Source organism: Schistocerca gregaria, chromosome 2, assembly GCF_023897955.1.
Source record: "Schistocerca gregaria isolate iqSchGreg1 chromosome 2, iqSchGreg1.2, whole genome shotgun sequence".
Classification (NCBI taxonomy): Eukaryota; Metazoa; Arthropoda; class Insecta; order Orthoptera; family Acrididae; genus Schistocerca; species Schistocerca gregaria.
The window spans coordinates 927,180,801-927,204,401 of record NC_064921.1 but is presented as its reverse complement, the minus strand read 5'-3'; the positions used below and the strand labels follow the sequence as shown (position 1 = coordinate 927,204,401).

Sequence of the window (23,601 nt, the reverse complement as noted above, 5' to 3'; positions counted from 1 at the left end):
CTCTGATAGAAAAACTTGAATGCATTGGGCATGTAGAAAAAAGAATGGGAGCTCGGCAGATAAAATTACGTAAAAACTTAAGTGGAAAAAAACTGTCAGACGGAAAACACGTAGGTGATTCAGGTCGTCTTACAAAAAGTGAGCCGGCCGGAGTGGCAGAGCGGTTCTATGCGCTGCAGTCTGGAGCAGCGCGACCGCTACGGTCGCTGGTTCGAATCCTGCCTCGGGCATGGATGTGTGTGCTGTCCTTAGGTTAGTTAGGTTTAAGTAGTTCTAAGTTCTAGGGGACTGATGACCTCAGAAGTTAAGTCCCATAGTGCTCAGACCCATTGGAACCATTTTGAACATAAAGTGAAATTGATTCTTTGACTCAATATTATGGACTAGCAATATGGAGAAATGAAGGAGATTTGAAGAACATAGGACGAGCTGTTTGGCCAATATGGTTTCACAGAGTGTCAACAGGTGAAACCCCACAGCATGGTTTGTGCCCAGAAGGGGAAGATTCGTGGTGCAAGTACTGGTTGAGCAATGCTACAGGCGTACAATATACACACAAACATTCCTTACCACTTGCTGTAATGGAGGCAATTAGGCTTATATATAATGATCTTGGAAATAAAAATCTACTTACGAAATGTACGCATGGTCTTTCTAAGATGCAAATGAAAGCTTCAACAGCTGTATATGGGAGAGAATATCCAAAACTGTGTTTTTTGGGTTGACAGTGCTGAAGATTGGTGTAATGGATGCAATAATAACATTCGGTGATGGTGCAATATCAAGGATCAATGTTTTGAAGAAATTGAACATCTAGACGGGAAGGAATATGGTTTCAGCTCCGACCAAAGCAGAGACAGCTGCAGAAGCTGCTACCAAGGCGGAAATGATAAAGAAAAGAATGAAGAGAAAGAGTATGGATGATAAGGAAACAGGAGGACAACTGGTGTATACAGCTGGAATGTTCTAAGCGAGCATAGTGATACGTTAATAAATCTGTAAATCTTCTTTTGCGATTTACTGAAAATTTGAATTTTCATCATTCAGGTACACTTTTCTCCTAAATAACTGAAGTGAAACTAGTAAAAATTGGTACAGATACTTAGAACGACATCCTCTACCTTCCTTGCCTACTAATTCCTAAAAAAATTATAACATGATAACGATGTCTTTGATATTTGGGCTACATTTCTGAATATTTTTGTTGTAGTAAAATAAATTAATTGTCTTTCTCACAGGTCAGCATCAGGAAAGGAAACTAGAGGCATAAAACACTAACGTGAATGTTACCTGCACTCTGGATCATTTTTCAAGCTGTGCAGCCAGTGGTTCCAAAGAAAATGGTGCCGCAGTGACATAGTGTTCCGTTTTTTATACTATTATAAATATCGTTGTCAGCAGCAAAATATAATAAATATCTCAATGATTTTTTTTGGGGAAATGCTTTGACTAATGACCCTAATTGTGTGTGAGAATTTTGAGCTATCTATCATTTATATATCATTTGCACTATGAGGTTGAATATAATGCTAAAAAAGCAGCTCATTCAGGGGCGTGTCCCCTTAATCTTATAACTGCATCCTACACCTTCGATGCGCAAGTTGGACTTCCTCCTCACGCTGGACGCTATTTCCCTAAAGAGTTGCATAACGTGTTTAACACTGGAGCTTTCGATAACTAACAAAGCCAATCCCCGTGTGGCTATTCGGACCCCGCTGAAGGAGTGTCCACCTGTCCACTCATAGGACGAGTGGGATGGTACAGACGGCCAGCCTCCGCTTTCACCCTTCACCTCGAACGACTTGAACGTGATGCAGTCCGCAACTCACACTGAGGTGATCGCAGTTCCCCTTTGTCGAAAATACTTCGACGTGTTCCGGAAGCACTGCCAGTGAGCAACACAAACATGTCAGATTGCTCCATGTGACACTCCATTTCCTCTGCCACCGCTACACCAAGAGACAGCAGCCTGCAGAAGGCGGGGAATGGCATGGCATCTTCTACCGTTTGCAAACTGTGGCCAGCCTCTCCTGCATCTGCACTCAAAAGGAAGACTCCTGATCCATCGTAATACTAAAATTCTAAAGAGAATATTCAATACAGACAAGCCATGTTGCCTTTCAGACACGAATTGTCATTAGTAAACTTCTTAAGGTCACATCATGAGACTGTGACAGACAGTAATCCATGCACACTGGTGGACAAGGAAATGCAAGTACAGCCGGTTACGTTACTATACTCTACAGTGTGTTTTTTTTTCCACCAGCCGGCCGGTGTGGCCGTGCGGTTCTAGGTGCTTCAGCCTGGAACCGCGAGACCGCTACGGTCTCAGGTTCGAATCCTGCCTCGGGCATGGATGTGTGTGATGTCCTTAGGTTAGTTAGGTTTAAGTAGTTCTAAGTTCTAGGGGACTGATGACCACAGATGTTAAGTCCCATAGTGCTCAGAGCCATTTGAACCATTTTTTTCCACCGTGTACAAATTCTAGGGGTTGATCGACGAGAGGATACGGAATTTCTGTCCGGAAATGCATTTATTCAGTCACACTTTGTTACAGAGAGTGCGGTCTAATACGCGCTGTATCATGCCGTAGCAGTTACAGTAAGCATGATTTCCTCCCGGAGAGCGGTACTGTTCCTCGTACGTCATGCTCTAGCGCTCTCTCCTGCCATAGTAGTAAGTAGTGTTGTGTCCGACTCACTTGTCTTGCTGACTCACATTATAGTAAATGTGATACAGCGTTGTACGCAGTGATTCCGTATTCGAATCGAGAGCTTGCCTATATGGCGTTCTCTTACTGAAAGGCGAATGGCAACAGTCGGTGGGCACCAAGGTCGTATCAGGAGACCTATCCCCGTAAAAACAACCACAGCATTCAGTGTTTTCAACAGTGTTCCGCCGTTTGAGACAGGGTCGTTTCAGGTAGGAGGAAATCGCGAAGGACATTTCTGAAATGTTCGGACACCAGACAAGGAGGAAAATGTGATTAACACTATGCAAGGCGACCGCTGTGTCAGCACCAGGAAGTTGGTCCGTCAGTACAGAGTAAGCCAGACGACCGTGTGGAACATTCTCGATTACAGCGTGTGCAGGGCTTACTAGCTACAGACTTTCGACATCGGCAGCAGTTTTGTCTCTGGTTTCTTCACCAGGCAACCACGATTCCGGGATTTGTGTCACCTATCCTATTCACAGATGAAGCCATCTTTACGCGTAGTGGTATCTTCGACTTTCACAACAATCATCTCTGGGGTAGTGTGCAGAACCCCCATGGTATGGTGACAGCGAATCGTCAGCATCGGTGCTGCCGGAATGTGTGGTCCAGAATAATTGGCGACCGTGTTTTGGGGCCAGTCTTCTTTCCACGTCGCCCAACAGGCCCGAACTATTGGACTTCCTTGCGGATGGCTTTGCCTCCCCTTCTGGAAGGAGTGCTATTGATGATTCGAAGAGCTATGTGGCTGCTACATGATGGTGTTCCAGTGCGCTTCACCGTTAACGTCCGGACGCATCTCAATCGTGCCTTCCGTGGTTGAACCGCGCGGGATTAGCCGAGCGGTCTTGGACGCTGCAGTCATTGACTCAGCGGCTGGTCCCGGCGGAGGTTCAAGTCCTCCCTCGGGCATGGGTGTGTGTGTTTGTCCTTAGGATAATTTAGGTAAAGTAGTGTGCAAGCTTAGGGACTGATAACGTTAGCAGTCAAGTCCCATAAGATTTCACGCACATTTAAACTTTTTTTTCCGTGGTCGATGGATCGGGCCAGGGAGTCCAGTTGCATGGCCTGCTCTTTCACCGGCTCTCAACCTCTTGCGATTTCTAGTTGTGGGGCCATCTCAAAAACATGCAGAGCCCATTCCGGATGTGGAGACACCGGAGCAGCGTATTAAAGCAGCCTTTGACACTGTTCGGATGCAGCCTGGCCGCTGTGAACGTGTCGGACAGAACATGCTAAGGTGCGTTTATGCAAGCGTTGAGGCACATGAAAACTATTATCAACATAGAATGTGACTGCATGGTACAGCACTTATTAGACGGCAGTCTTTGTAACAGTGTATGATTGAATAAATGGTCTCTAGCTTGTAAACCATGAATTTCCGGACATAAGTTCATTAGACCTTTTTTGTTCCGTATCATCTCATCGATCATTCCCAAAAGATTGTACACGGTGGAAAACATTACCCATTATATTCAAAACTAAAAGGGTGTGGGGCTGCAGGCGGGCCTAGGCATCACTACGAAACTATGAACTAAATAAGAATGAAAACAATTAGTGAAAAGGAGCTGTGTTGTTTTTTAGATACAGGGTTTCTCTCCCAAATTTCTTACAATCACAGATGCAAGCTCCTAGGAAATACTGAACCTGGCATAGGTTCACTGCAGGCTATCATACAAGGAAATTTAATTAGCGATACAATATTTGTACTTGGGAGAGCCGTATTTCTAATCTAATCGGCCACTCTCATTCAGATCTTGCGATATTTTTCAATAATTTCGCCTAACCACAACGTTGTAATAATGGATTATTACACCATCTAGTAGGTGCAAGATCTAGTCCGCTGACGAAACGGAAAAGAGATACTTTCAATTAATGGTTTTCTTTGGTTAGTTTATGTAAACTTTAGTGGATGTGGCGTGAAAACTGGAGACATTTTTAGAAATTAACCTTGCTGAAACGGGAACACCATAAATACAGTCTCGCATAAAAATAGCTTGAAATATGTAAGCAGCGCTGATGTCGATGTCACAGCATCTACTGAATGGGTTGTTCACTACGTGAGCTTCTCTTTCTAATTTGTAATTGCAAAACTCTTACATTACATTGAAAGTATCTAACCAGAATTGTATCCTTTTATTCTGTGAAAGTGTCAGTGATAAGAGTGTTCTAAATTAATTATTCAGCAAACCTGCATTGCGTCTGTGAACTTGTTTCTTGCACTCCTCCGTTTTGCCAGAAATGCAACATGTATTTGACTCAGCAATAAATTTAAGAGAATAATGCCGTTTGTGCAATGGCATTAAGATGGTACTGGAAAATTGACTTTTGACCCTGATGTTTACTTGGTTCTTTCATTGGTGGGTAACTTTACTCTACTACTCATTTTCATATTCAATTTCAGCAAAGGATTTGGATTATGATTCAGGCTGTTAGAAACACAATGTTGATCTCAAAATATATATTGTTAAAATTTTAAGTCATACACAAAACATACCGTAGCACGAAACATTCATACAAAAATTTTACCAAACGCTTACTGTGTCAAACCTTGGGCATACAAATCCTAACTCTAAATATTATCTAACAAAACCAATTTGAAATCATTATATATCTTCTCTCACTTACGTGCTAGGGTTTGGTCTGGGGCACCGAGCGTGACCTACCTTACAGCTGTCACCACACGTCTGATTCCTCCGGGCACCTAGCTGCGACTCCTCAGTTTTTTTACTGCGCGTGCCTGGCTCTCTAAACCATTAAAGAACCTCCTACTCGAAGATATTATACTCGTTCAACCTTGCAGTTGGCAACTAGAGACTGTTTTCTGGAGCTACCCTGATCAGACCTTAGCACATACCTTGCAACATCTCTATCTCTGGCAAACTACATTCTATCATGCATTTTATCGTGAACGTAAAGCACGATGCTACGAATGTCATTACTGCATCAAAGTATCGGAATTCACCGGCTTCACAGCACGGTCTTGATGCCCGTAGTGTTGGTAACTATGCTGCAGCGGGGAAACGTCACGTTGCATCAGTTCGTCACGCAGGCGGCACATTCACAGCAATCTGGTTCTGCAGGGTGGTGTGAAAGCGTGTGTCTAGCAACAAGCTTTGGGTTCACAGGAATTGAAGGACCACTTTTTTGAAACCCTGTGATTTTCTCACACTTCAACACAAAAGTAGAAATTTCATTCGACGTGCCTACAACCTTACTCTATAATGGTGCAGAATTGTGGTCACTTACAACGTCACCCTCGGGCTCAGCGACGCTTCATAGAGCAAGGTGTAAAAAAAAAAAAAAAAAAAAAAAGTCATTCAGGTGAGGCTTAAGGTGTGTTCATGATGTCACATTGACACCAGACTGTACCACAATGTGGCCAATACTACTGTGAACGCGTCACACCCCTTCTCTTGATGCCTTTCTGACAGGAGTGAGAAATGCGACGTTCAGCGTTAAAACTACTAAGTTTTCTTAGCATCCGCAGGGGAAAAAAATTCAGACACACCGCTGCTCAGAATTGACACGAAAAAGCCGCAGCAGATATAAAGTCAGTGAATGGAACCACGCCTTCCATTAGGTCGTTCATTTTCACACATTTCGTGGTCGAAAACGACCATCTGCACTGCAGTGTGCTACAAGACGACGCTACAAGATAACCGCTGATACTGCAGGCACTCACAGAACGATTCAACCCTTCTCTATAGACTTCTCGGAGCTGCATCTCTACTGAGCGTGACCTCTCCGCATTGGAGTGTAGTGTATTTCAGCTTTTGCTCTGGTGTATTAGGGACCGTTGAAAACCATTCGACGAAATCTGAACGTGATCCTAAGTAGAAAAGTGTGTTTATCCTTTCTCATATCTCCTCTTTCGCTCCAGACTGTGGCGCAATGGGAAGCTACTGCCTCTGATCATCCAGCATGACCTCAGACTGTTTACGACGGTGCACAATACAACAACAATGCCGTAGACTAAGATCACACAAGCGGAACCGTAGGAAAGAGCAAGAAGATCTCATGACAAACTATTCAGAGCAACCGGTGGTTAGCATGGACAGAACGTGCCCTCGCTGCAGTATTAAATTTGGTTCCCGGTTTTGTTTCTTCAGACACACGCGTTCTCGTAAAGGATAACATAAAGGATAATGATTCCCGCGCAAGACAAAGAAAACTACATGTTAGCGAGTCCATGCTTACGATGATTATGAATATTGAATGAAATATGTTTTTCTTACTCCTAGTTAATTCCTGGATAGCTGCTCCATGTGTCACTGAAAAAGAAGTGCTTTAGCATTTCAGCCGTAATCTTAAGCCGAATACTTGAACCTTCGTAGACATTGCAATTTTAAATTTTAATTCATTTCTGGAACATCAGTGGCGCTTGTGTTACGTAAGATATTCTAAATAAATAAATACATTTATACGCATCCACAAGTTCTTAGAATTAATGGAGTCATATTGTTTACGTATCTGGCGAACGCTGTGTAACATGTGCAAGGAATATCAGGCACTCCCCCTGCAGTTTTGAAATCGAATACGAAGGGAAGCAAAAAATGAATTTACTCTTTCGTACATAGGTAGCGTGTCCACTTTACAGTGGTCGGTGAACTGGAGATGTTAGAGAAAGCAGTATGTGTGCAGCACGATTCAGTACTACAGGCCAAATCGTTTGTCATCAAGCGGGCCTCACTGTTGATTACAATTTATTGCATCTCTTGGAAAACATTTTTGTGAATTTTCCGTCTGCTCCAAGAAAGGACGAGGACCTTGGCTTCCCCTGCCATGAAGGCAGAAATGAAATATACTTATCTAGGGATAGATAAAATGGATAGATAAAATGGTTGAATTTGCAGTGGCATGAAATGGTAACAGTGCAAACCATTCAGACGTACTTAATCTTCAGTACAACTAATATGTTAAAACAACCGGAAAATTGTGCAGAATGAAGTGTAGGACCCGTGTGAAATGATTTATTGAGTGCATTTAATTCAATTTAAACAATTCCCTTGTCACAGATTAAACCTCGGTCTTCCACCGACTCCCTACCCCCGTGGTGCTCGTACATATCCCGTAGGGGAACCTCTGGATATAGTGTTTGGAAATCGTAGAACGTAAACCTCCATGACAGTGAGAGCTTGAACCAGGCTGGAGACATGGTCACATGGCCAGCTCGTCGATTTCTCACGAAAAAAAAATGGAATTTCTGGGTTCGAATCCCGGTTTGGCACAAATTTTCAACTGTCACGACATATTCATGACGTAGTAGGTTTAACATGTCTGGTACCCTTTGATATAATTTCACGCTATTTCATCTTCACTGATGGCGGCAGTATGGCTGCATTATGTAATTTCAGTGTATTTAATTCATTACAAGTTGGTGTGCCTATTTGTTAGTGCAGGAATGTATTGCAGACTGCATAGGGTGTCACGTACACAGAACTAAAAATCTCTTTTTTTTTTTTTACTATTTATCGTTTCATTCCTTCCCACATGATAAGGATTGGGCGGGAGGTATGGGGGGCGGCAGGGTGCGGGAGGCAGTATTTAACATGTTGCTGCTCTTCAGCCAAATTGCGTTACAATATACGTACACTTTTTTATACTGTTAAAATATTAACACAACAGGACTGAAATCCAATAAAACTATTCATTATCATAATCAGTTGTGGCCGTGCTGGTTTAAGTTTAGTAATCGCATCTGTGTGGAATTCACAGCTTGGCTGGTATATCACACGAATAAAATACCATTACTAATTCAAAATCATCTGCATCCTGCGCAGGATGAGGTATCAATCACAACAACGAGGCACAGGAGAAGGCAGCACTGATTTCTGGCCATCCACTGCATGCCCCCTCCCACCAAATACCCTAATAGCAATTACAGCAGCAGAATAGCGAACAAGACAATTCTTCGTTTTTTTTAAAAACTAAGACAGTTTATGTTTAAGTAACGTCTTTAAGCATAAACGCCTGATGATTAGTAAATCAGGTATGAAACGCGATGAAAAATATTAAGTTAAACATAAACTAAATAAATGTGACTTAGCAAGAAAATGCAGATAATTATTCATTATCATGATTTTCTACAAAACACCAGTGGCAGTGGTGTGACTGGTGCTAAGACTATGATGTAACGCCTTCGGCTAGTGGATGCTGTGTGGATAAGAGCGAAGGATGGAGAGATGGGTAAGGGACAATAGATCAATGAAGATAAGTGGATCTCTGTGTCTGAGAGTGGGACGATGATGTGGGGTTGGCAAGTCTCGAGATATAAGTGGAGACTGGAACAGGAAGAAGCGAGCCTGTGTCAGGAAAGTGGCAGAGATTTTGGAGGTTTGGTACAACTATAGGACGTGAGAAGTAGCGTTATAGCTGTAAGGTGACGGACGTATGGGTCAGGAAGAGGGAGCCTGTTAAAGCTGCCTTTGGGACAGTGTGTGGATGTGGGGATGGAGAGTGGGTAGGAAATTTTTATATACGAGTGTGATTAAAAAGTAACGGGAACTATTTTATTTTAGGGGCGTTATACATCTAATATAAATTGTTTTTATTTTGTTGGTACCCATCTTCCTGATGTATGTTTGTATTTACAGCTGTTTTTAGTACTGAGAATGTTAAGATACAAAGGAATTACAGACCTTGGCTGCGAGCGACCATTGACAGATCAATGGGGAAAGTTGAAAAGCTGTGCTGGACTGGGATTCGAACCCGTGTCTCCTGCTTACTAGGCATGTGCTTTGACCACCGACCTATCCGGACACAGTGGTCATTGAAGCTGTACGGACTACCCTAGTATATAGTTGACAGTCGGAAACGTTTTACCTGTTTTCGAGTGCATGGCGAATTTTTATTTTTGAAGAAGCTGGACCAATTAATTTGCCTCAAATTTTTCTTGCAAAATGGAATTAAGTGCAGCTCCACATTCAAAATGATGACTGTTGGTTTTGTGGAATCTACTACGAGTAAGACACTAGTTTACGTGTGGTATAAACGTTTCAAAGAGGGTCGAGAGGATGTTGAAGACGATGATCACCCTGGAGGTCCTAGTACATCAATTATTGACAAAAATGTGGGAGAGGTAAAGAGAATGACTCTGGGTAATCGCCCAACTACCAACAGAGAGGTTGATGATGACAATGTCTACAGTTTCTATGAATCATTTTTTTCGAATATTTTGCACATGAAACGTGAAGCAGAAAGTCTGTTCCGGAATGTTGAATTTCGCTCAAACACGACTTCGCGTAAACATAGCTTAGGCATTGCCGAATGAAGTCGACAAAGACTCAGAACTTCTAATGAAGGTTATAACAGGTGATGGAACATGGGTATATGGGTTTGACGTCGAAACCAAGACCCAATCGTCCCAATGGAAACATGCCTGAAGACAAAAGATGGAAAAAATTCTAAAAGATCGATCACATAGCCGGCTGGAGTGGCCGAGCGGTTCTAGGCGCTACAGTGTGGAACCGCGCGACCGCTACGTTCGCAGCTTCGAATCCTGCCTCGGGCATGGATGTGTGTGATGTCCTTAGGTTAGTTAGGTTTAAGTAGTTCTAAGTTCTAGGGGACTGGTGACCACAGATGTTAAGTCCCATTGTGCTCAGAGCCATTTGAGTTAAGTACCATAGTGCTCAGAGCCATTTTGACATCGATCACAAAAGAAGGTTGTTCTGAGTGTTTTCTTTGATTACAGTGGGATAGTGCATTATGAGTTCCTGCCTTATGCTCGTATGGTCAATAAGGAATACTAACTGGAAGTTATGAGCCGTTGCGTGAGTCAGTCAGAATGAAATGATCAGAACTGTGACAAAACTACTCGCGAAAGTTGCATCACTGTATTGCTCCGGCTCACACCTCTATGCATTTTCGTGATTTTTTTGGGTAGAAACAAAACCGTTGTGTTGCCTCAGCCACCGTATTTGCCGAACGTGGTCCCTTGTGACTTCTTTTTCGGAGGCTGAAGGGTAACATGAAAGGACGTCGTTGTTGCACGATCGATGAGCTAAAAACAGAATCACCGAAGGAGCTAAATAACATAACGAAAAGTGAGTTCCAGAAGTGCTTCGAAGATTGGAAAAATCTCTGGCACAGTTGTGTTGCATCTGAAGGGGGTTATTTTGAAGGGGACAAAGTTCTCGTAGGCGAGTAAACACAGATTCTTTAAGAAAAACAAAAGAAATCCCGTTACTTTTTGATCACATTTCTTAGCTTGTCAGCCTCTCAGGAATGGAGACTGTTGTGTACATAGTTCCGCGTAGTCAGTGCGTACACAACTTTCCCAATAGACCGCGTCCCGCTAAGCACAACAGCGCAGGCGCAGCGCTCGTCCGTCTCCGCACTACGAGATGGCGCTGTCTTAGAGACGGACCAAATTCTGCTTCCGCAGATCCGCGTATTAAAATGTAACGCAGCCAATGAGATTGCTGCTAACGTAGAACCTTTTCTCCTCGCGGATCACACTCGCGCAGTGATACCTGAACGCGCGAGGTATTATAACGAGTGTACAGACCTCCAATTAGTCAGTCTGCATTTGTCTGCACTATAGTCAAGTTTCAGTCTGCGCCTAATAAGATTATCATATTCCTGTTCATAGCTATGAAGAGAAATGTATAGACACTTTGTCAAGTATCAGAGATATGTGAGAATAAGATTAACGAACCAAGACCAAAGGAACTTCAGTTTGTCAATCCTAAATAGCATCCAGAACCAAGTTAAGCTATTTTTATGCTTGTTATTATTTTAATAAATGTGTGTGAATATTAATCAAGTTCTGTTTAAAGTAGGTCACCGTCAATCTGCTACTCTAAGCGTGCAAGAGGCATTTCTATCGTCTGACCTAACGGCAGAAGTTAAACACGCCGCGATAAGACCACGAGACACATTGCTGACACTCGCCTACTTCGCTAGAGCGACCAGTCAAATAATCTGATGGTGTGTGAGCGAAGGTCTTACAGTACGCACACCACAGACACGATTATGATCTTCGAGTGTGCGGCAGTATAGTTTTCTTTTTTTAAAGTTTGAGAAATTAGAGGAGATGGGAATCTGTAAACAGGAAAGATAAGCATTGCCGGCCGCTGTGGCCGAGCGGTTCTAGGCGCTTCGATCTGGCACCGCGCATCCGCTACGGTCGCAGGTTCGAAACCTGCCTCGGGCATGGATGTGTGTGATGTCCTTAGGTTAGTTAGGTTTAAGTAGTTCTGTGTTCTAGGGGACTGATGACCTCAGATGTTAATTCCTATAGTGCTCAGAGCCATTTGAACCATTTTTTCCCTCATCTTACGGGTCAAGCCAGTGGTCCTGCCCCGGCTTTGTTTTGGTACATGTTAAGTCCCATAGGGCTCACCGAGCGAGGTGGCGCAGTGGTTAGACACTGGACTCGCATTCGGGAGGACGACGGTGCAATCACGCGTCCGGTAATCCTGATTTAGGTTTTCCGTGATTTCCCTAAATCACCCCAGTCAAATGCCGGGATGGTTCCTCTGAAAGGGCACGGCCGAATTCCTTCCCCATCCTTCCCTAATCCGATGACACCGATGACCTCGCTGTCTGGTCTCCTTTCCCAAACAACCCAACCAACCCATAAGGCTCAGAGCCATTTTTTTTTTTAAGGATAAGCATTGAATACGGCCAGTGAGCTGATAGAGAGAGCAGGAATGAGAGACGTGGTGTGGTGTGGCCGCAGGCAACTCGGTGGGCACGGCGGCGACGTACCCGCTGTGCGGCGTGCTGATCGCGCGCCTCGGCTGGTCGGCGGCGTTCTACGTGCCGGCCGGCTTCACGCTGGTGTGGTGCGGCCTCTGGTGGCTGCTCGTGTTCGACTCGCCCGCGCAGCACCCGCGCATCTCCAAGGCGGAGCGCCTCTACATCGAGGAGGCCGTCGCGCCCACCATCGCCGCCACGCGGGTGCGTAGCGCGCCACCAGCAGCGCTCACGTTTCTGTCCTCACACTCACCTACCTATATAATATGTCGCTTAACGTTTCTTGCATCGTGTTACATTTGCAACTAATGGCAAATTGTGTATCAGCAACGACTCAATAGACCGAGAATCCCTCAAAAGCCGGCAGTAAAACCGCAAACCTTATCAGAGAAACCCTTACCAATACATCTACATCTACATGACTACTCTACAATTCACATTTAAGTGCTTGGCAGAGGGTTCATCTAACCACAATCATACTATTTCTCTACAATTCCACTCCCGAACAGCGCACGGGAAAAACGAACAACTAAACCTTTCTGTTCGAGCTCTGATTATTCTTATTTTATTTTGATGATCAGTCCTACCTATGTAGGTTGGACTCAACAAAATATTTTCGCATTCGGAAGAGAAAGTTGGTGACTGAAATTTTGTAAAAAGGTCTCGCCGCGACGAAAAACGTCTTTGCTGTAATGACTTCCATCCCAACTCGCGTATCATATCTGCCACACTCTCTCCCCTATTACGTGATAATACAAAACGAGCTGCGCTTTTTTGCACCCTTTCGATGTCCTCCGTCAATCCCACCTGGTAAGGGTCCCACACCGCGCAGCAATATTCTAACAGAGGACGAACGAGTGTAGTGTAAGCTGTCATCATCTGCGAACAACCTATGAGAACTGCTCAGATTGTCACCCAGGTCATTTATATAGATCAGGAACAGCAGAGGTCCCAGGACGCTTCCCTGGGGAACACCTGATATCACTTCAGTTTTACTCGATGATTTGCCGTCTATTACTACGAACTGTGACCTTCCTGACAGGAAATCACGAATCCAGTACCACAACTGAGACGATACCCCATAGGCCCGCAGCTTGATTAGAAGTCGCTTGTGAGGAACGGTGTCAAAAACTTTCCGGAAATCTAGAAATACGGAATCAACTTGAGATCCCCTGTCGATAGCGGACATTACTTCGTGCGAATAAAGAGCTAGCTGCGTTGCACAAGAGCGATGTTTTCTGAAGCCATGCTGATTAAGTGTCAATAGATCGTTCCCTTCGAGGTGATTCATAATGTTTGAATACAGTATATGCTCCAAAACCCTACTGCAAACCGACATATACCATAGTAAAACTCACGGGAGAACTCTCCGACCCTTTTGAGATAAAAACTGGTGTACAGGAAAGATGTGGATTAACGACTGATGGGTCATGTAACCAGCTGCTTTTGCTTAAGTTTTTATTACTCTTAGTGCAACGTGGAGTTTGCGTGCAAACCGGTGACAAGTGAAATAATACCAAGTACAGAGGACTTGCAAGAACAACTAATTTATTACTGATCAACAATTTAAACCAAAGTGCTCAGTACTTACCAAAAACTTTCTGCAAGTGTCTCTTATTCACAATTCGGAAAAATACATTACACAATACCTTTCTAATTGATTTAGGTGCAAACAAGAACTTCTTATAACTTCTATACTAACTGTAAGCACTTCAATAATAGGCCGGTCGTGGTGGCCGATTGGTTCTAGGCGTTACAGTCGCGAAGCGCGCGACCGCTACTGTCGCAGGTTCGAATCCTGCCTCGGGCATGGGTGTATGTGGTGTCCTTAGGTTAGTTAGGTTTAAGTAATTCTAAGTTCTGGGGGACTGATGACCTCAGAAGTGAAGTCCCATAGTGCTCAGGGCCATTTGAACCACTTCAATAATAAATGGTAAAATCAGTTTCATTTAAGAAAGGGCACTTGAATAATAAAGGTGAAATAACTTTCTTTTAAATAGGTCACCTGCGGAAGCGCAATAGGACAATTCACATAATTTCCAATTTCCGCTACCTATCAAGTATTCCTCTTCAACATGTACGCCTTGGCGTCCCAACGCAGGGGAAACTTAATGCAAGATCCCCGCTCACTGCAACCCGAAGAACTCAGTGGCCGCCGTATCGGTTGCCATTTTCCCCGCAGCCAAAAGAACCTGCCGCTCCCTCTGGTAGTGGTCGGCCAAGGCGTTGTACTCCGGAAATTGATTTAGTCATGGACTAGGTGCCCGCCGCAGTGCTGCAACAGGAAAGCACAAACACACAGCCACAGCCAAAAGAAACAATGTTAACAAGCGCAGAATATAGTAAGATAAAATTCTGCAAATATAGATCACATCAAGGCAAAGGCAAATTAAAAATGGTTAAAAGAATTAACTGTAGACCTCAAATTTCAAAATATGCAAAATTGCTCCATCACAAACAGATTAGTTTTAAAAGGGCAACGATAAGACAAAGCATAATATTATTACACTAGTAGGTCGCAATTCCAATACAATATTGGCACTCATAAGAAAAGGTAGAAGTTCGTGATAACACGGGTAGGCCCGAGTGAAAAAATAGAAAGCTTGAATGTATACTTCTTCAATAGACAGCTACGTGGTGTATAGTTGAACTCCACTAGCCAAAATGTATAATACATTACTCAGCGTCCTGTGTAGAAGACCATGGCCCAGTCACGCCTTTAGAACTTGCAACAACAGGCCCGCTTCCGCACTCCGAGCCACATACACCGGTCAAGTCCAGCTAACTACACGCAAACACAAGTTTCACTCTCTGAGCACGACACGTACCGGCCATTTCGAAGCCAAAACCCAGTCTGCCCGCCAGCCCACCAGCACCACTATCGGCCAGCGAGGCAAAGATAAGCAACGCCAGAGGGAAACAATTGATCGGGGTGAATCGAACGGAGAAAGTGACTGGGGTCAGCGCCTCCCCACGTATCACTTACTTAATGCTGTCTGCGTAGCCGTGAAAGATAGAATCATACCCTTTTCCTCCATTTTTATCTAATTAATTGGTTTCTTGTTTTTGTAGAGAATCTGGTGATGTCCGAAAAGGGTGAACCGCATTATTGACATTAAATAATTTCGCAAACTGGACTGTTCTTGTTCTATAACACCTTTAAACCGGTTGCTGTAACAGCGTGCTACGATAGAATTCGAAAATTCTCCCCACAGGTATTTAAATGCACCCTAGAAAAAGTACTCAGAGAGAGCAACTGGAAGATCGATAGTGGAATTTCACTAAGAACAAAAAACAAAGGCGTCAATATCAATTGTCTGTCCTTAGCAGATGATACAGAACTGCTAGCCGAGAACTGGGAAGAAGCCAAAGAAAAGAAACTAGAACTACAAAAGCAAGCAAAAAAATAAGTGTAAAATCGCCTTCGAAAAGTCCAAGACAATCATACGAAACCCATTAAAATATTTTAAGGTTTGAGAACAAAGAACAGATGTCGTCAAAGATCTCAAATATTTTGGAGAATGGATCATCTGCAGTGCCCTAGAGAAAAAGTCGGTGAAATCTAGAAGACGTAAAGTTGGACTGGCCTTCCGACTCACTAAAACACATAAGAATAAGTACAACAAAAACTTCCTCTTTTCAGATGAAAAAATGAGACATTAAAACTTAGGAATCAAGTCTAGAAGAAGTAAAGTTGGACTGGCCTTCCAACTAACTAAAACACGTAACAACACATACGGCAAGAACTTCCTATCTTGAGTAAAGTAAGTAACAATATAGGAATCTAACCCGAAGCCATGTATGCAGCCAAAACAGTATCAGTCACCAACCATGGCCTAGCTGAAAGACTGGAGCTCAAAGAAAGTATGATAAGAAAAATCCTAAAGCATCAAACTAATCATCAGAAATGAAACCCTTTACCTTGTTATTGAAAAATTCTCAGGCACGATGAGGAATAGGAGACTTAATTTTTATGGACACATTCTCAGAACGGACCTAAATAGATTAACATAAAAAAATTAACAACTTCCGTACAAAAAGAACCTAATCAAATTGGTTTAATGAAACGGAAAAGGACTTAAGAGAACTCCTCATTACAGATAATATGTTCATAGATAAAACTGAAAAGACAGAGAGAGAGACAGAGAGAGAGAAAAAGAAAGAAAGAAAGAAAGAGAGAGAGAGAAAGAGAGAGAGAGAGAGAGAGAGAGAGAGAGGATGCAAGTCAAAATGAGAATCAAATGCACGATTCAGTCTCCAGAGAGACTTGTCCATAGAGCACAGGGACAGAAGTGCAAAATGGCGTCTTTTTTCTCCAATTTTTCTTAGAGTGTATATGCGACCTACACAAGTATGCAGAGTGTGTTGTCAAAGTGGGGATGAAAATTTCGTCATAGCTTCTGCAAACTAATAAAGGACTGAAACAGGAATGCTGTTTGCCTCCTACATTGTTCAAAAATACGTTCGGAAAGCCTTGGACGTATGGAGTAAGGAATGTTAAAGGATCGACAATCACATAACAAAGGTTCAGTGTATGCACACTTTCTTATTTGCTGATGATACACTAGTAGTGGCTAGTCAACAGGTTGACATCTTCTTTCTGCTGAAAAAATTATTGGGATAATATGACAAGTAGGGATGGAAAGAACATTTTGAAAAGAAAGTACCTATGCAGCGGACAAAATAAAGGAGGGATATAGTACACTCCTGGAAATGGAAAAAAGAACACATTGACACCGGTATCAAACGCACCATACTTGCTCCGGACACTGCGAGAGGGCTGTACAAGCAATGATCACACGCACGGCACAGCGGACACACCAGGAACCGCGGTGTTGGCCGTCGAATGGCGCTAGCTGCGCAGCATTTGTGCACCGCCGCCGTCAGTGTCAGCCAATTTGCCGTGCCATACGGAGCTCCATCGCAGTCTTTAACACTGGTAGCATGCCGCGACAGCGTGGACGTGAACCGTATGTGCAGTTGACGGACTTTGAGCGAGGGCGTATAGTGGGCATGCGGGAGGCCGGGTGGACGTACCGCCGAATTGCTCAACACGTGGGGCGTGAGGTCTCCACAGTACATCGATGTTGTCGCCAGTGGTCGGCGGAAGGTGCACGTGCCCGTCGACCTGGGACCGGATCGCAGCGACGCACGGATGCACGCCAAGACCGTAGGATCCTACGCAGTGCCGTAGGGGACCGCACCGCCACTTCCCAGCAAATTAGGGACACTGTTGCTCCTGGGGTATCGGCGAGGACCATTCGCAAGCGTCTCCATGAAGCTGGGCTACGGTCCCGCACACCGTTAGGCCGTCTTCCGCTCACGCCCCAACATAGTGCAGCCCGCCTCCAGTGGTGTCGCGACAGGCTTGAATGGAGGGACGAATGGAGACGTGTCGTCTTCAGCGATGAGAGTCGCTTCTGCCTTGGTGCCAATGATGGTCGTATGCGTGTTTGGCGCCGTGCAGGTGAGCGCCACAATCAGGACTGCATACGACCGAGGCACACAGGGCCAACACCCGGCATCATGGTGTGGGGAGCGATCTCCTACACTGGCCGTACACCTCTGGTGATCGTCGAGGGGACACTGAATAGTGCACGGTACATCCAAACCGTCATCGAACCCATCGTTCTACCATTCGTAGACCGGCAAGGGAACTTGCTGTTCCAACAGGACAATGCACCTCCGCTTGTATCCCGTGCCACCCAACGTGCTCTAGAAGGTGTAAGTCAACTACCCTGGCCAGCAAGGTCTCCGGATCTGTTCCCCATTGAGCATGTTTGGGACTGGATAAAGCGTCGTCTCACGTGGTCTGCACGTCCAGCACGAACGCTGGTCCAACTGAGGCGCCAGGTGGAAATGGCATGGCAAGCCGTTCCACAGGACTACATCCAGCATCTCTACGATCGTCTCCATGGGAGAATATCAGCCTGCAGTGCTGCGAAAGGTGGATATACACTGTACTAGTTCCGACATTGTGCATGCTCTGTTGCCTGTGTCTATGTGCCTGTGGTTCTGTCAGTGTGATCATGTGATGTATCTGACCCCAGGAATGTGTCAATAAAGTTTCCCCTTCCTGGGACAATGAATTCACGGTGTTCTTATTTCAATATCCAGGAGTGTATTTAAACCTAACTAACCTAAGGACATCACACACATCCTTGCCCGAGGCAGGATTCGAACCTGCGACCGTAGTGGTCGCGCGGTTCCAGACTGAAGCGTCTAGAACCGCTTGGCCACCACGGCCTTCCCTCTGGCCCTTACGCAAGTTGGATGTCCCCTATGGGACAACGCTTTATTGACTTAATCTGTGAAGCTCTTTCTCTTCAATAAATCATCCAAATTTTCTGAAATTGCAATCATTTGTCTGCCCACAATTGTACCTCACGTCTACCGATTTCTGTCCCATTCGGATAAATCCACCGTGGTGCGTCGCTTTCATTTTCCATAGGGAGTAAAATATCATCAATATACGCCAAGGTTTTTTACTTCTTCTCCCTTAACTTGAATTTCCTTATTAAATTTCTCCTTGGTCTTCTTTACTGATTGCTCATATGTCAGATTGTACAAACAGAGAATAGGTTGCAACCCCATCTCACTTCCGTTCTCAACTGATGCTTTCTTACATGTCCTATGGGTTGCACATAATCGAATACCAGATATACGAGGTAAAATGTTGTAAAGAGCGCTTAGTAGAAAATATTTTCATATGCCATAATTATAGCGTCTCACAATGGCAGCTACAAATTTTTTTAGAGAACTGAAACAGCCGAGTTATGATTTTAACTGGCAAAATACAGAACGCAGGGATAATTTTTTTAAACTCTTCATTTACGTTCGTGGAGTAACGACCTGGCAAGCACCTGTGCCCTGTGTGAGCGTGCATACTCGCGCCTTTGTGTGTGCGTGCGTGCGCGTCGTAGCCTGCAGCAGACAGATTGCCGCCCCTTGTTAGCAGTCATTGTGTGTGGAGCTGCAGAGCTGACAGCGCTCATCAAACAGTATTTTACAGAACGGGAACTAATTTGAAGGCCTGCCGCCGCTCTCCAGACGGTCGCCCGATTTGCAAGTTAGTGACTCGCTAATGACTGCGTTCGGAATGAGGCGGCGATCCGGCGTCCAAATTTGTTTGTTTATCTGGCGCCACCGCTCGTCAGCGCGATGAGAGCTGCTCCATTGGCGTTTGGCGCAGCGAAATCAGCGCGAGAACGGCACGTGGAAAAGACTGCTGTGATTAAGCCATTGTTCGAAGTCCATATTGTGGCTATTGTAGTAGTACAAATGAGTCGATTGTTTTATTGCATCTGGTGAAAATTGGTATGAAGTCATGCTATCGGTTAGAAGAAGAGTGCTTAAACCTCTGCACAAAGGCTGACCTTATTTGCACATTATAACACAATTATGCAGGCGGAACGAAGAGATTAAAATAGCACTTCTGTAAATACAATCGTAAATAATTTTTCAAGTTGTAATTATCCTTACAGTTCCAGAACGGAGTTTACGCTTATATGAAACTTCCTGGCAGATTAAAACTGTGTGCCGGACCGAGACTCGAGACCTTTGCCTTTCGCGGGCAAGTGCTCTACCCTAGGCTGTGGCTAAGCCATGTCTCCGCAATATCCTTTCTTTCAGGAGTGCTAGTCTTGTATGGTTCGCAGAAGAGCTTCTGTAAAGTTTGGAAGATAGGAGACGAGGTACTGGCGGAAGTAAAGCTTTGAGGACGGGGCGTGAGTCGTGTTGCTAGAGCACTTGCCCGCGAAAGGCAAAGGGCCCGAGTTCGAGTCTCGGTCCGGCACACAGTTTTAAGCTGCCAGGAAGTTTCGTCCTTACAGTTGTTCCAGAGCCTCAGACTTCGAATGTTACGAACTGTATTCTTTCTTTTCTCCTATTGTTTTGAACACAAACTCTGATCAATAACTGTGCCCTATGATTTGTAGTACAGTACATCAAAATTTGCATTCGTATATAATTACTTTTGTTTAACAAGGACTAAGTGTCTAGAGAATTATTGTTATATCGTGATTTTTTTTCTTACAGACGGTTTGCGGAAGCAACTCTCGCAACTGATTTCTTTCACCTCAAAATCGCTCCAGACGAGCTATTTTCGAAATTCCACGTTAATGTTATATCAGAGCATGTTCGTCATTTTGTATGGCCCTGTTCCTAACACAAGTTTTGAGGACTTTCTGATCAGATCAACAACATTCTGGCGTTTAAGGCAGTGTCCCTGGCTTATTTTTGTGTCTCTTTATAGGCTAAGGCTTTGCGACAATCTTCTGTGATTTTTCTGAAATGTGGAAGTCTTTGTCTTCCTGTTTTCTGTACAAATATTATCAGATTTCTCTTTTTTATTGCTTCCATTTTCTTTCGTCTCGACATGAGACTAATTTTTCTTTGTATTGGATTTAATAATCCTTCCAGAACTTTCTTCTTAGTTGGAAAAAGAACATTTCAATGTTGTCCTTCGCATTTCAGTCTGTTTTTACACTTCCTTAACAGGATTCTCTCAACGACAACAGTATAACCTAGATGGAGACCCATAGGAAGAAGAAGAAGTAAGTTCACACACACCACGGGGAAGTGTCTTGGGAACTCTTTTGTTGCTTATAAATAGTTTGTTGTATATTAACAGAAATCTCAGAATTTTTGCAAGTGATGCAGTTACCTATCGTATGGTGCTATCTGAAAAAAAGTTATGTTGATGAAGTTTCAAAAAGATGCAAAGATTAGCAACCTATTTTAAATTTTCAGAAATTTAAAGCTCTGCCTTTCATAAACCACAAAAGTGTAGTATCGTGTGACTAGAGGATCAATGAGTCACAAATGGAATCAGTCAACTTAAACAAATACCTGACTGTAACAAATTATGGTAAGAAGGAACGAAATGATCAGACAGGCTCAGTCGTACGTATATGTGGCAGAACTCTTTTCATCCGTAGGATACTGAGAAAACGCAGTCAGTCTATAATGGAGGCGGGTTAGAAAACGTTTTTGAGTCCCGATTTTAGAATATTTGTGCCAGCCGTTGTGGCCGAGCAGTTCTAGGCGCTTCAGTCTGGAACCGGACGACCGCTACGGTCGCAGGTTCGAATCCTGCCTCGGGCATGGATGTGTGTGATGTCCTTAGGTTAGTTAGCTTTAAGTAGTTCTAAGTTCTAGGGGACTGATGACCTCCGATGTTAAGTCATATAGTGCTCAGATCCATTTGAACCATTTAGAATATTTCTAAAGCCTAAATACCCAAGTGCCTGCAAAGCTCCAAGTACGAGTATTAAGTGAAGGATATGGAAATATACTCCAACCTTATACGTTTCGCTCCCGTAGATACTAGATTAGACTAATTATAACGCGCAGACAGTAATTTGAGCAAAAATTCTTCCCGCATTCCGTACGTGAAGGGAACAGGAACTAAATGACATTTGGTGCAACGCTTTGCACAATACGCCACGTAATTCACAGTGATTTGCAGAGCATGTTTATGGATGTAGTGTATCTGTGATAAACTGTATTGTGCTAGTTTCAGCAGTTGACATCATCAATTAGCAGAGAGTCTACCATTCAGATGGCCCATTTGCTTCATCAGCATTAACTAGATATGCAAACTTATTTCCATTAAAGGGCGTGTGGTATACACCTTTTTCAACGTTAAAATCTGCTAAATGACATATATTGTCGTAACTAGCTAAGTGTAATAGTGTTGTAGCAGTTTTTTCATAGAATGTATAAAATATTTTATGAACGCATGAAGTGTTGAATGTTAATGATAAGAGATTTCAAATCGATTCCGTATTCCTGGATTTCTGGAAGGCTTTTGACTCTTTATAACACAAGCGGCTTTTATTGAAATTGCGTGCTTATGGAATATCGTCTCAGTTACGTGATTGGATTTGTGGTTTCCTGTCAGGGAGGTCACCGTTCGTAGTGACTGACGGAAAGTCATCGAGTAAAACAGAAGTGATTTCTGGCGTTCCTCAACATAGTGTTGTAGGCCCTTTGCTGTTCCATATCTATGTAAACGATTTGGGAGACAATCTGAGCAGCCGTCTTACGTTGTTTGCTGGTGATGCTGTCGTTTATCGACAAATAAAGTCATCAGAAGATTAAAACAAATTGCAAAAAATTTAGAAAAGATATCTCAATGGTGCGAAAATTGACAGTTGACCCTAAATAATGAAAAGTGTGAGGTCATCCACATGAGTGACTAAGGAATCCGTTAAGCTTCGGCTATACGATAAATCAGTCTAATCTAAAGGCCGTAAATTCAACTAAATACCTAGGTATTACAATTACGAACAACTTGAATCAGAAAGAACACATAGAAAATGTTGTGGGGAAGGCTAACCAAAGACTGCGTTTTATTGGCAGGACACTTAGAAAATGTAACAGACCTACTAAGGAGACTGCCTACACGACACTAATCTGTCCTCTTTTAGAATACTGCTGCGCGGTGTAGGATCCTTACCAGATAGTGCTGACGGAGTTAATCGAAAAAGTTCAATGAAGGGCAGCACGTTTTGTATAATAGCTGACACATGGGAGAGAGTGTCACAGAAGTGATACAGGATTTGGGCTGGACGACATTAAAAGAAAGGCGTTTTTCGTTGCGACGGAATCTTCTCACGAAATTCCAATGACGAATTTTCTCCTCCGAATGCGAAAATATTTGTTGACATCGACCTACATAGGAAGGAACGATCAACAAGATAAAATAAGGGAAATCAGAGCTCGTACGGAAAGATACAGGTATTCATTCTTTCCGCGCGCTATACGAGATTGGACTAATGGAGAACTGTGAAGGTGATTCGATGAACCCTCTGCCAGGCACTTAAATGTAATTTGCAGAGTATCCATGTAGATGCAGATGTAGAACCGTTGGATCACAACCTAAAACGGAACATAACATGGCGTAGTGGATAACGTTGAAAGAGCCAAGCGGCTTTTCGCAGATGATGCTCTTGTATTCAGAGAAGTCCCAAAGCCATATAAGCGTAGGTAAATGGAGGAAGACGTACAGAGGTCCGACATTTGCTGCAGGGGTTGGCAGTTGATCTTCAACATAAACAAGTGTAGCGTATTGCGCATTATTGGCAAAGAGGCCTATTATTGTATACTTACAACGAGTATACGATTCCAAAACAACCAAATGGAAGCAGTCACTTCCATAAAATATCCAGAAGTATGTG

General features: G+C 43.6%; 1 protein-coding gene across 1 annotated transcript in view; it reads left to right on the top strand.

The window, feature by feature from the left end:
* LOC126335355 (sialin-like) overlaps nt 1-23,601 on the top strand; it is a 429,162-nt gene that overhangs the window by 306,650 nt on the left and 98,911 nt on the right. The window contains exon 7 of the mRNA XM_049998542.1: nt 12,402-12,622. Coding sequence (XP_049854499.1) covers nt 12,402-12,622 — 221 coding nt within the window. The remainder of the gene's footprint in view (nt 1-12,401; nt 12,623-23,601) is intronic.